Source organism: Sparus aurata, chromosome 18, assembly GCF_900880675.1.
Source record: "Sparus aurata chromosome 18, fSpaAur1.1, whole genome shotgun sequence".
NCBI lineage: Eukaryota > Metazoa > Chordata > Actinopteri > Spariformes > Sparidae > Sparus > Sparus aurata.
In genome coordinates, this window is record NC_044204.1 from 25,965,996 (window position 1) to 25,979,734 (window position 13,739).

General features: G+C 42.8%; 1 protein-coding gene across 1 annotated transcript; it reads right to left on the reverse strand.

Moving 5' to 3' along the window:
• Positions 1–64: 64 nt before the first annotated feature.
• Positions 65–6,209, reverse strand: LOC115568656 (uncharacterized). The gene is made up of 5 exons (XM_030396158.1): positions 4,947–6,209; positions 3,311–4,258; positions 3,088–3,186; positions 2,081–2,939; positions 65–416 (listed from the first exon to the last, which is right to left on the reverse strand). Exons 1-5 carry the CDS (start codon positions 6,207–6,209, stop codon positions 388–390), a joined length of 3,198 nt encoding a protein of 1,065 aa, XP_030252018.1. The 3' UTR covers positions 65–387.
• Positions 6,210–13,739: the final 7,530 nt, after the last annotated feature.

The window sequence follows — 13,739 nt, forward strand, 5'->3', positions numbered from 1 at the left end:
TATTGTACAAGCGTGTATGTGAGAGTGCACTGACGGAAACATGAATAAAATATGAAACACACCACCTGCGGATATATGAGACGCCTGTAAAGTCAGTTCTTCTCTCTACGGATGACAGAGTTTGTGTTTGGCTGAACTTTGTGACGGTTTTAATCGGTTTGAATTGTGACAGTATGAAAAATATCAACAGACACTTCTCATGATTAAAGTATGTGGCAAGAATGGTTCGATACGTTTCTAATGATGTTTCGGTACTTTGCCCCAAAATGAAACTTTGTCGCTATTGAAAACTACAAGCTTTGACATTTGCCTTTCAAGGCAGGGGACTCAAATGTAGCCACAAAATGATCTATATTCAAGTGTGCCAAACCAATGTTAGGTGCTAAATTAGGCAAGACAGCTCACTGTGAGGGAAGCTGTAGATTAATGACAAAAAAAGACAGGATAGGTGGAGAAACAGGAGGAAGACGTTCAGATATTCATCTCAAAGTCAGAGTGTTTCTGACTTAAAACTGTATAGAAAGTCCGCTGTGAGACTTCAGATAAAAACAACATGCAAACACACAAAACACGAAATAAAGAAATAAAGAAAGAAAGAAAGAAAGAACGAAAGAAGGAAAATAACAAAACAACATGCAACTTAATCCAAACACAATGAAGTCTAATTCAACGCAGCTGAAACTTCCAGGAGACACTACAACTTAAATAACTATGTTGACCACTCGTCATTTTAGTTTTTCATGAGTATTATGACTGATCAATAATAATGGACCATGCTGCTGTATTGGTCCGGTTTTTATGTGGCTTTTTTTCCCTCCATCTTTATTTAAGAGTTTGGTATTTCAATATGAGAGCACAGAGAAGCAGCCGGAGCATCCTGTTCTCATTGCCAACATGTCTGATACAGGCTGTAGGCTTCTCGTTTCAGGCTGCAGATCCCCCTCTAGCGCCACTTGTTGAAAGTCAGAGTCAGCGGTTTGGCTGGGAGGGGTTGGGTCATTCACAGGCTGCTCCCTTAGGAGAAAGACTGATCTAGACTGATTTGTTTTTAATTTAAGTAACGTAATAAGGTTAACAGGCGTAAACAGCAAAGCTGACATTACGTATGTGAAGGGAGTGTTGTCACCTACGGCCACAACTAACGCCAGAGGGGCAGGTAGAGCGTCATCGTTTGAAGCCCAAAGCCACTGACCATACGGAAAAGCCCCACAGGCTTCATCAAGTCCTGTACGTTTGTGATTTTTGTTTCAATATGAAACACGAGGTGAGAGAGAAAAATAAATCTACACTATGATGCTTCATTTGCAGCGATGTGCACATGCATTCAAGAACAGGGCTGATGAGACGCAGGAAGTAGAAAACAATTGTTTTATTTTAGAAATCAGAGTCTTGGACTCAAAGTGCCACGAGGAACATTGTGAAACGCAACCTGACAGTAAAAAAAGTACGTTTTCCTGGAACATTTACAAACTGTGGCAGAACAGAGGCTGATGTCATCAACGCTATTTACAACTAAAACAGTCATAGTCATATTTACAACTAATAAAACACTCTTGATTACTTTGTCACTGCATAAACCTGATTTTTAATTCTTTTTGCAGATTCTTAACTGTTTGGTTCTTGTTTTTTTTAACACTTGACAGCTAAAACAAACTGAACATATCTGCGTAAAAATGACTGAACGTAGCAGTAAGAACCTTTGAACATGTTTGTCTCAATAAAGTGGAAACAATGAACAATCTCAGTCAGTTTGACTGTTGTTAAGTCTTTACACTAAACTCAAGCCCTGTTGTTTTGTTGCTGATTCTCACTAATTAACTCACCCAACTATCCTGATGCATCATAGAGCACATCTTTTCTTTTCTGACTTTTAAATCAAACAAAGAGCGAACATGTTGCTCACAGCTCTTTTTTTCCCTAAACATTGGCAGAGTAGGAGACCACACCCCCCTCACGTGATTTTCAGAGGTAAACACAATAAAACCAAATGTAAGAAACCACAAACTGAAGACGAGTAGAAAACAAAATGACAGAGACTAACGCAAGAGCACTTCAGTCTGATAATTTCTGTCGAGCTCACCATGACTCATCGCAGCGAAGATCACAGCTGAGGCGAAGTCTGTCTTCTCTCCGACAACGTCCACATCCTCGTCTCCTTCCCCTGTCTCGTCTGCTGAAGTCTCCGTCCAGCTGATGATCTCAGGATCAGGAGCTGGACTGGATCCTCCAATCACGTCAATGTCCTCCTCCGAGCTGTCCGGAGACCCTTGACTGACGTCTGAGCATGAAGCAGGTGAACCGTAAGGCTTCACTTTGACGTAATGTACCAGCGTTGGTGCTGTTCGGCATTCCATCTCTTCTTCCTCGTCTCCATCCACATCGACTAGCGTGTCATCGCTGCTCTCCATCTCTTCATCCATCGAACCCTCCTCAATTTCTCTTTGCTTGATTTCACTCGACACTTCTTCTCTTTGTAAACAACCTCGTACACTGGCCAGTGAAACAGTCTCCACATCCATTACATCCTCGATCTCTTCGTCTGCAGATGCAGAGCCTGGCGTTAACGTCTCGGAGGTCGGCTGTTGTATCTGCTCAAAGCAAACCCTCTTGGGCACAGTGGAATCATCACTTGTCTCCTCCTCGGACTCAGCTCCCCTCTTTTCTCCCCTCTTTTCTCCCCTCTTTGTAGGTCCTGCTGCCTCTTGCTGCGGCTGGACAGTGATTTCTTCTTCATTTCTCTCCTGATTTGTCTCCGGTAACTCCTCTGTGCCACAGGGCTCCACAGGCTGTGTCTGAACTGGCGATCTTGAACTCTCTCCGTTACATAAACTAGGAGGTTGGCTGTTTTTCCTTGGCCTGCCTCGCCTTCTACCTGGTATGACGGCTGAGGGCAAGCGTGTCTGTACGAGTGGCTCCTCAAGGGGGGAGGAAACACTCTCCTGAGAAACAAATGAATCTTATTGGATACATGTACAGACAAATACAAAAACAAGAGTAGAGCTTCACAGTGTACTAAAATAATACTTATCATATTGTGATTATTTTGACAGATATCAGTCTGGTCCTGTCATCTTGGTCAGTGCTCACCAGACGTGCTTGCTTAATCCTGCTCCTGATGGGGTACGTCTTGGTGCTCCGGCTGTCACGTGTCATCGATGATGATCCGGACTTTGCTTTTGCAAGACTCTGAAATATATAAACACACAGAAAAACCCATACAATCAGTTATAACACTTGTATTTTCTCATCTGATGGTGACAGCAGACATCATCAGAAACATTAGCAGAGAGGTTTTAGAAATGTTTGCCACCTTGACTTCCAGAGTCTGGCAGCTGTCTCCCTGCAGTTTAACTCTGACTGGCAGTGGGCCACTCCTCTCCAGTTTCACCACAGGCATCTGCTGGAGCTTGTCGCCTTGGTCATGAACCATTTTGGACTTTGCGTCACTCAATAATGCTGGCTTCCTCACCCTCACCCTCACCTTCTTCCTCTCCAACGGGAACATATATTGATTAAATTGTTTTTTCTTTCTCCGATGTTTGACTGGTTCTCTGACTTTCCCTGGCAGGTTCTCAGAAAGTTTTGGGGGAGCGTCACTGCGAGCTGAAGCTTTACGTCCCTGTGAACGTCTCGCTTCATTCTGCTGCTGTCTGGTTATTTGAGAGCTTCTGACTGGAGCCTCTCTGAATCCACCGACCTCCACCTCGTCCCTGCCAGCACAGCTGTCGACGTGCTTCTCAAAGGACAGGAGGAAGTGCTCCAGCATCTCGTTCAGCTCCCCCTGTCCCTGCTGCCGCAGAACGGGAACCTCATTGTTTGCAGAGCTGGAGCAATTATCTCTTCTTTCTACAGAAACCTGGCCTTGTTGTTTTTCCATAGTTTGGCTGGAGGAGGTGTAGGTACTGAAACCGTCTGGAACAGGAGGCTGAGGATGTAGAGCGGTGCTGTTGTTTGGTAAAATGTCCAGGCCCATCATCACTTCCTCCAGTAGACGATCAATGTGTTCGGGCTGTTCCTCGTGAGGCGGAGGGGCCGGAGGAGGGACAGGGGTGGTGTGGATCAGGGACGATGCTGGAGACACGAAGGAGGCTGCAGGGGATCTCAGGCCGTCTGACGGAGAAAGCTGGAGGGAGGGGCTGGAGGCAGCTGTGGTATGATCATTGTAGAATCTCATGGGAGGGGAAGAAAATGAGGAAAGACACGTTGTTGGCCTGGGCGTCGCCCTCTGAGGTTGACCAGCAGGGACGTCATCCTGTAACTGTGTATATGACAATAAAAGTGCAAACGTTCAAATAATTAACAATGTGTAATAGCTTCAGTTATGTCTCATGTCTTATAGACCAAACAATTTATCAGCTAATTGATCAAATAAATGGCAAATAAATGAATAATGAAATTAATACTTACTTGAAGCTTCTACTCAATAGTATTTATTATCTGATACTGTATGATACAGCACTTAATATGTAACGAGCGATGTAAGAAAGTCTTAGAATGTGATGATACTCACATGAGGTTAACATGACTGACAAGTCTGTTTGTGGAATCTTATATTAAAAAATAATAATAAATAACAAAATAGAATAAAATAATTCAGCTGGATATCTCTCTCTACATTTATCCTCTAATAAAAACACGTCTCTTGGCCTGGTACCAAAGATTTACGACTCAAGAATAGTAACTGTAAATGCAATCAGAACCTTTTGGTTGAAAGTTGTTGGCCCCTCTAATATCCTCTTTCAAAATAAAATACTATATTTCAAGATCTAAAATGTTCACAAAATCAAGCCTGCTGAGGTTTTTGTATTTGATTTGAATCAAAATCCAGCCCTCTTGTCTCCATGTCATGTTTATATCACGAAGCACTGGTTTACTTGTAATGTCACAATTTTTTTACAATAAATAACTCTGATATCTTTTCGTTTCATGTTTTCTCTCACTCTCACCTGGTTCGGCTGCTGTGTTGAACTTCTCCGCCCACGCTGTGCTTTACCTGCTCCTCCATCGCTGGATAACAGCGCGTCTCCATCCGGGCCAAACTCCCACACTTTCCCACGCACTGTCCTCCTCCGGCTCTTGGCTGGCATCAGAAGCTCTCTGGTCTTCAGGAGCAGCCTCCTACCTGCAGCTCCTCCGCCCTGGCCTGTCCTACTCGCCCTCGTCCCCCACCTCTGCAGGAACAACTTCTGCAGCTTGCTCGTCCCCACGTCCTGCACGTCCACCGTCTGCATTAACCCTCCTCTCCCTCTCCCCACTGTCCTCCCTCGTGGTCTCCTGGCTCTTCTCTCACCGGTCCCACCCCTCCTGGCACCTCCCTCTCCTCTGCCCTGCCTCCTGCGGGAGCCCTCCTTCTTCTTCTCTGGGTTCAGGAAGTGGTTGATGTAACCGGGTATGTCGCCTTGAAACTGCTCGTACCTCTCGTCCTCCAATTCAGCTTCTTGAGGGTCAGCAGCACACGTAGTCGCTTGACTTGAAAAAGACGGCAGGGACGGGGGGACTGAGGTGTACGGCGGTACCACATGTACCGCAGATGTGTGTCCAGCTGCTGTGGCTTCTTGCATGGGAGCAGAGTAAAGCTGGTGTGTTTGGTTTTCATCTAGTTGGTAGAAAACGCAGGGAAATTGAGGCGAAAGAAGAGTGGGGTTTGTCTGTTCTAAACTCTGGAGAGCTGCGATGTCAATAGTCTGATAGGAGGCTGCCGGCTGAGAAGGAGGAGCTGTGCTCGCCTGCAGCTCTTCCGTCTGCGTCCATGTGTCTCTCCCACCTTCTGACAATGTTTCTCTCCACAGAAAAGTGCTCGTACCACTGACCTCTCTCCTCCACCTGCCCCGCCTCCCATCATTCTCCTCAGGCTCCGTCTGCACTCCTGCCTCTGCAAGCCGGCCTTCTCCTTCCCCATGTCTGCGTTTACAGTCTCTTCTTGTGACCTCCACCAGCCCGTGGATGCCCAGCATGGCTGCAGCAGAAATGGCCTCTTGTTTCTCCTCCTCCCCCTCGCCTGCCATCTCTCCACAGTACAACAGTCTGACCATGTGGAGCAGCGTGCAGCCGCCAAGAGCCCGAAACTCCAGGAGCCGGCTCTGTCCTGCCGGGGGCGGCGGTGTGGAGGAGAGAGCGGAGGAGATGTGGGGGCTGATGGCTGAGAGAATACAACTGTGTGCTGGCACTGAAACACCTGCAGGAGGATAAAATAAGTCACTGATGATCATTTCTACAACTACATGAAACTATAATATGAGATCAAAATATGCAGTAGGGCTGCAAGATTTATTCATGATGTATTCATGATTTCTCAATTTATCGTTTAGTTTACAAAATGCTCATCACAATTTCCTTTCTATTGTCCTTCCAAGAGTTCAAAAGTCAAAAACTCAGAAAGAAAAATCAGCAAATCCTTGAAATTGGAACAAGCAAACGTATCAAACTTTTCCTTGAAAAGTGACTGAAAACATTAACTGATTATATCTATCATAATTGACTGTTAATCTTCGTTGTAATGTGTATTTAAACTGTTTTCTTGGGTGTATTTTGTACCATCCGTCCTGAGCAGAGTGTCACAGAACTGGCTGCACTGCTGCTGTCTCTGCAGCTCGGCGAGGAGGAGGCCTTCAAACCCCGGCTTTTGGTAGCACCACATCTCTCCATCCACTTCACAGGAGGGAGACAGAGAAAAGGAGAGTGAGGGTCAAAAAGTACATCTGCATTTTGAAAAATCACATGAACAAAATTGCAGTTTCTGTGATTTGGACTTTGCACTTGGACATTCTGCAAACTACATAATATTTGAATTCACTGGATTTATTTCTTCAGGACTGCTGAATTCTCTCCGGCTGTATTTGACTTCAAGCTAACAAACAGTGATCAATAGAAACATCATCAGTCCACATATATAAAACAAGAAAACAAAATACACTCAGCTTATTTCTGATCTGTTATGACTCAAATTAATTATGTGATACTCACAGGCATGAATCCAGGCTCATAGATTATATATACTTATGTATCTTCTGTGTTTTGCACTGAACAGATTAATTTCTTTTTTGAAAAACCGCATCATGAAAACAAACTATATGAGAAAATGTGCATTTAATGATCAGGGTTGATGGTGTACTGTACAATTTACAACTTGAGGTTGGAGACGTATTTTTATCTAAATATAATTTACATATATACATATTTGTATTTTATTCAAAAATATGAATGCTGTATTTTGATAGATACTGGCTATGATAAACATCTAATTGATTGTTTTGCACAGTTAAAAAAAAGCCTTAATCTTACTCTAAATGACATTTAAACTGCATGTGTTTCATGACACTAGATTGTTCTCCTCATTGATGTGGGAAATCAAAAATTCGCCCATTAGCAGTAAACTAGACCAATGTAACATTACTACAATTAAAGTGCTGCTGAAATAACTGTTTAAAAAACTTTTTATATTTTTGTATACATATTTTACTGAATATATTTCTAACAGATTTTTTCCTGATTTAAATTACAGACAACAACTTTCTCACTATTAGGAACAAAGTGTATTTAAACAGGAACCCTCCACCACAGACAAGCTAAGATGAAAGCGCACCTGCAGATTAGCTTCACTGCTGACAACTAGCAGCCAGCTAGCGCAGCCCGACGCATCAAGCCCACCCAGAGAAAGCAGGTGTAAACTAGTCATAACCTGTTAACATGTCAGATAACTCACATCATTGTGTCTAATCTAATCTGACAATGATTCTCAGAACAACCTGAGCTGTGTGGACCACTTTAACCCGGCGGACTGTCGCGATGCTGCACACAAACGCGGGCAGGTGACAGACATGAGCTTCACTCACCATTCAGAGCCTCAAAGCTCTTTTTTAGTCCGTCCGCACGTCAGAGGAATAACATTTTAACAAGTACAGCTGAACAACGTGATGACAGACAGTGCTGTTGTGTTTTAAAGTTGGTTTTCTGTCCGTGTTGGTGAGGTCATCCACAGGTCAGCGTGGTCAGCAGCGCCAACGGTCGGTCACCTGCTGCGTGTCGCTCCGCCGCCAGGGGGCAGCAGGAGGGCCCGCGCGCAGACAGGGCAGCGACGGATAGTCAAAGATGACAGACAGCAGGCGCATCAAACACGAGATGGGTCACTCCTGTTACTTCCGGTGTCGTTTCTAAAGATTTGAATCCATCTAGATATGTCTGTTTGGTGGTAAGTGACAGCATTTATGTGTAACTTGTGTCACGTAACAGAGTGCATTTTACTCATTTTTGAGGTACTTGTAATTTACTGGAGTTACTCAAGTTACTAAGTTGCTACTGTATCAGAGCCAAATAAGTGCATTTTAAATATATTTTAACAATCGGATTAAAAAGAATGACCGGAAAAATCACTAATACTGATTAAATGTAGTATTTTTATAGTGTCGTTGTGGTGGGAAAATACTGCGCTTGGACAAGATTATTTCATCCACCTTTCTAAAAGTAATTCAACTAACCCTGACCTTTATGAACGTGATCATGTTCAAGGTTTCAGTTTGCATTGCTGATGAATTGTATTGCATTATACTTAAAGGTGTTTCTTAAACATGTTCAATACAACAACGTTTTTAAATGCAACTTAAATAAAACTGACCACGATAACTTTAATGAGGAGGAGGATTCAGTGTAGTGTTTAAACTGCGTATGTCCAGCCAGGGAGACCTAAAATTAGAATGTGTAATGTGAATGTTCAAAAGCAATAGAACACACCAACACTTAATTTTTTATACAGATTTATTTGGCTAATGCACATATTACATTTTAATGTTAAGTAAAGATGTTTGTGTTTTGATGCTTTGGTGACTTCTCCGCTTGTGCTAATGTAACCCAACATTCTAATTAGTGAAACACTGTATATGTCACGTAACTCTGGCTGAAGACACTCTATTCTAAGACACAATAAAAACACAACACCATGTTAACTGTTCCCAACCAACTCTGCCTCAGTCTGGTTAAGATCTCATTTGAGTTTAACGATTTTACTGACCAACCTTGGAAACCCTGTCCATCAGTTATATGAATAAACACATTGACAAGTGTTATTTTTATCTATCTATATGTTGCCCTGCACACAGCTACAAGTCAGCCTGTCAACCCCGGCCTCCCTTTGAGGATTAGTATGAACATATTTGATGACACTGACAGCAATAAATTACACATGAGATGCATTTACATGGATATCAAAATGTCACAATAATCCACAATAATCCAGATGAATCCAGGCATTTCAAAGATGTTTACTGTAAATTATTTCTACAGAATGGTACATCAAAAATGATTTACAGGTAGGTTCAGGGGTGTGGTTGTGTTGGTTACTTTGTGGGAGCTGGATTAAAAGACTAAATATGCCTTTTTTCCCCCCTTTCCTTTAATATTTTATGAATGCTTTTGTGCATGTTAAAGATCTTGAAAGTTAAAAAGGTCAAAGTCTGCATCAACAGAAGCTCCTCTCTCCCACAGAAATCACTGCCCCAGAAATGCTTCGTCATTGGTCCCGCCTTTAATTCAGTGACTTTGTGACATCACAATACCTCACCATGTCACACCATAATATATACATAGCAGCTAGTTTGGCACATTAGAATTGATTTAGCACAGGTGTTCTGTTGTTGTTGGTGGTGCTGTGTCAGGCATGTGTGAGATGACCAATCAGAGCAGACTAGGGGCCTTAAAGAGACAGGAGCTTAAACAGAGCATGTACAGTGCTACAGCATTAGATCATGTAAACCTATTTCAGTAGTTATTGGTTGAAATAAAATCAATATCAGTAACATTTATAAAATAGCTTCTGTACTAGTGTAAAATAACATCAGAATTAGAATCAGCTTTATTGGCAAAGTATGTGTACACAAACAGGGAATTGACTCTGGTAAAGTTTGCTAACATCAGACAGGATTGCTTCCGTCCTCTCCGATTTCTTGAGTCACCAGCTGCGACTCTGTGCATTCATGGACAGTGTTGGATCCATGTGAAGGAAAAGTAACAGAAAACAGGAATTTCTTACAGTAGGTTGTCTAACAGACTTTTAAAACCTCTTATTAGCTTAAGGAGAACATTGATTGTCACAGATCTGATAACAAACAAACTGTATGATATGATATGTCGCTACAGACACAAACAACATTTAAGCTGCAGTATGTCAAAATTGGCCTCCTTTTCAAATTCATACTCAAAACAAACAGGTGCGGCACACCACCAGAATAATCGCTACCTGCTGCTAACTGTAGCAGTCTAGCTCAGTTAGCTGTGCAGCTAGCACGCTAACTTTAGTAGTTATCTCAGCAACACAATATGTAGACATCATATTGTCAGAGCTGCTTTCTTTACCTTCTGTTGATAATTTCAGTTAATTTTTGAATGTTTTGATCAAATATTTGTGCACGTTGCCCCTTTGATGAAGTGCAGCACTGTTGAATTTAAAAGGTTGTTATATCATCACTCTGACTCACTGTTTGATTGTAGTTCGTTGTCCCTGATATGAGAATCGTCTGGTCCAGCTGCACATTCCTGGAAGATGTGCAAAGACCAGCTAGTATTACATGCTATTGTTCAATCTGTAACATAATTAGTCATGGGTTTTGTAAAAAAAAACAAAAATTAGAAAAAGGACAGAGACGGGACATACACGATGCACGATACTGGATGGTAGCCGATATTTTCACTCCTTCTGGCTGAGTGCAAAGCACATATTATTTTACACCTAATTGCAGAGAGCATAAAGTCTTGTAGTGAAAAAACACAATACTACACGTACTCTGGCAGATACACAGATACAATGCTTTCAAAATGTACACTTACAAATGTTGACATCGTTAAAGCGCCATTTTATCGGCCTGTCATACCAGGTTCATTTCAGGTCCATATTCTTTCTTAACTTACTCACAGATATAGTCAAAGCTTGTGTTCTTAAAAATAGCACTGAGCCCTGGTGTAATCCCGGTTGAGTCCGTGTTCCTCATATCCACAGAGAAAAGAAAAGTTTTCCCCCTTTTTGTAAACAGCCAGCTCATATCGTCTCATTGTCTGCATGCAGTTCAAAGAGGACTTGCTCAAAGGACGAGGAGGGGACTGGACTGAACACCTCAGCTGGCGTTGGAGAGTCCTGCCGGGGCGGAGTGGGCCGCGGCCAGCGCTCGTTGAACTTGACAAAGAAGAGCGGGTCTTTAAAGGGCCCTCCGTAGATGATGGCCTGCATCAGGTAGACGAGTGCCACGACCATTAAGCTGATGAGGAAGAAGGGGATGAAGGGCCTCAGGTGGTGCCAGGCCACCCAGAACCCGTAGCCAAGGCCGCCTATCCCGGTCTGCCTCCCGGTGTGCGAGGTGTGGCGGGAGGAGTCCGGGACTGGAGTGCGACCGGGGGACTCGTCATCTGAGTTCGAATTGGACTGACCAGGGACATCAAGTGAACCCATGAGGTACGAGGCTGAGCCGTTCCTTTGGACTTCTTCAGCTGTCTGTACTCACTTTCCTCCACAGATCAGTCACAGATCATTAGGACGGAGGGCCACACACAATCTCCCAGTGGTGTGTTTCCACGTCACGCATGGTAAGACAAGCAGCGGTGCCCCTAATGTAGCCTGGCTGTGATGAATCCGGTGTTAATGCCTCCCATCGATCATTCCTCTCCGAACATGTGCCATATTCCTTTGGTCTTCTCCTCCCAGCAGTTTTTAGCCCAGAACTCGTGTGCTTAAGTTTAATGTTGCTGCTTCTATTTGAGCTCGAGAGATCGTTAGATGGGAAATGAAGAACAGCGGGGGAGCCCTAAATAGATATGACACCAAATGACACAGGGAGGGAGGGAGAATCTGCTGCGTTCGGTGGTCTCAAGTTTAAGGAAGGGTGTGTGTGTGTGTGTGTGTGTGTGAAGTTACTACGCACACCCAGTGACTAACGCAGTTATGCACGCACACTTGTCACTCAGATATACACGCATGCAGGAGCTAAAGGACAAACTACTTTATGTTTCACTGCAGTTTATTATCTGTGGCAAGTGCAGCTGTAGGATATTTAAGAACCTACATAAAGTTTACCCTTTGCATGTCACCAGGGCTGTAACTAAAGTTTAACATGTACTGAGGTCATGATTTCCCCCCAATGAAACCCCCAAACTCTTGTATAAATATTTAGATTTTCCATCCATCCATCCATTCAGCAGGCTGAGATGGTATTCCAGATGTCTCTCTCCATAGCAACGCTTTCCAGCTCCTCTTAAGGGATCCCATGACGTTCTCAGGCCAGATATAAGATATATAATCCCTCCGATTCGCTCCGGGTCTGCCCCGATCAACTGTCTCCTCCAAGTTGATCGTGCCAAGAAAACCTGCAAACAGAGGCACCCAGGAGGCTTCCTAATCAGATGCCCAACAGGATTGGTGATAAGGGACAACCCTGGAGTCTAACACTCGCTGGAAATGTATTAAACTTTGTGTATATGGACACAGCTCTCACTTGTGTAATACAGAAATGGGCTAGCTCTTAGCAAACAGCCCTGGTACCCTTTACTCCTGTAGCATCCTCCAAGTCCACAACACATATAAAGACAATCTCCCATGAGTTAGGAAGGCTTAAAGAACTGGTCCACTGCTAGGACAGAGTCTGCATAATTGGAGAACACCCTCCAGAATTTGTATTTTTCATACTTTATTCCTTCAGTCACTTATGATATATTTTCTTTAAATGCGCAGCATGTAGTCTCCGGCACTAAGTGGCTAGGAAAACAAAAGAGGTAGTTTGATGATGTTGTGAAGTTGCGTGGGATGATGGGAGTTGCTTTTCAACCAGCGTGACTCAGGCAGATGAGGAAACGCATTAAAATTTTATGTTGTGTTTGGTAAAGACATCCTTCATCACTCTCTGACGCATCATCTGGCGTTTACTGGGAAGTTATAGCGACCAAATGAAACGCACACTCACCCTGAATAAAATAATGATTCCTCTGGGTTTGATAATGTAAATACAGAACTCAATAAAACAGAACAAAGGTCATTTTTAAACATTTTTTTAGTGCAGAAATGTTACATAATTACGTCTTTTAATTACCATCACGGAGGTCTGAATGCTGTTTCAAAGCTGTCTCCACTAGGCATGGGACAATATGAAAATTGTCATGTTCACAATATTATCAAAATAAACATCAATGAATATTTTTAAAAACCCTAAAATTGCACTAAAACATACTGAAATCACTTTAACTATACATTTTGTTTGGAAACACATTGTTATTGCATCACAGGTCGGACACAAGACATCTTTTCTTTGAGTGAAAAACAAACTAAGAATCTAAAATAACTTATTATGAATCATGATGAAATATAAATGCTTGTAACATCACCTCCCTGTCGTTCTATGGTTTGGAATCCGTAACATTAAAACACAAAAGATTTACTTTGTTTGCCCTCAGCCATGGTGACAGGTTCAGGCAATGCAGAACAGTTATTAGCTAGCCAGCTTTTTCAAGTTAATCATGTGAGGAAATTTATGACAATCTTGACTCAAGATAACTCCGTAAATGAAATGAAACCACAGTTTCTTGTACATGTTTGAGTATGATTTCTTGAAAACAAGACTGTGAGCAAGAAGCGAAATCGTCATGAGGAAACACAGAAAAAAAAGGAAGTGAAAAAATGTATTTACAGGTGCTTAACCTCTTGGTCTCATTGCTAAGAGAAAGTAAAATGTTTTTCTGGCCTTTTTCTCATGACCTTATCTGCCAGGAAA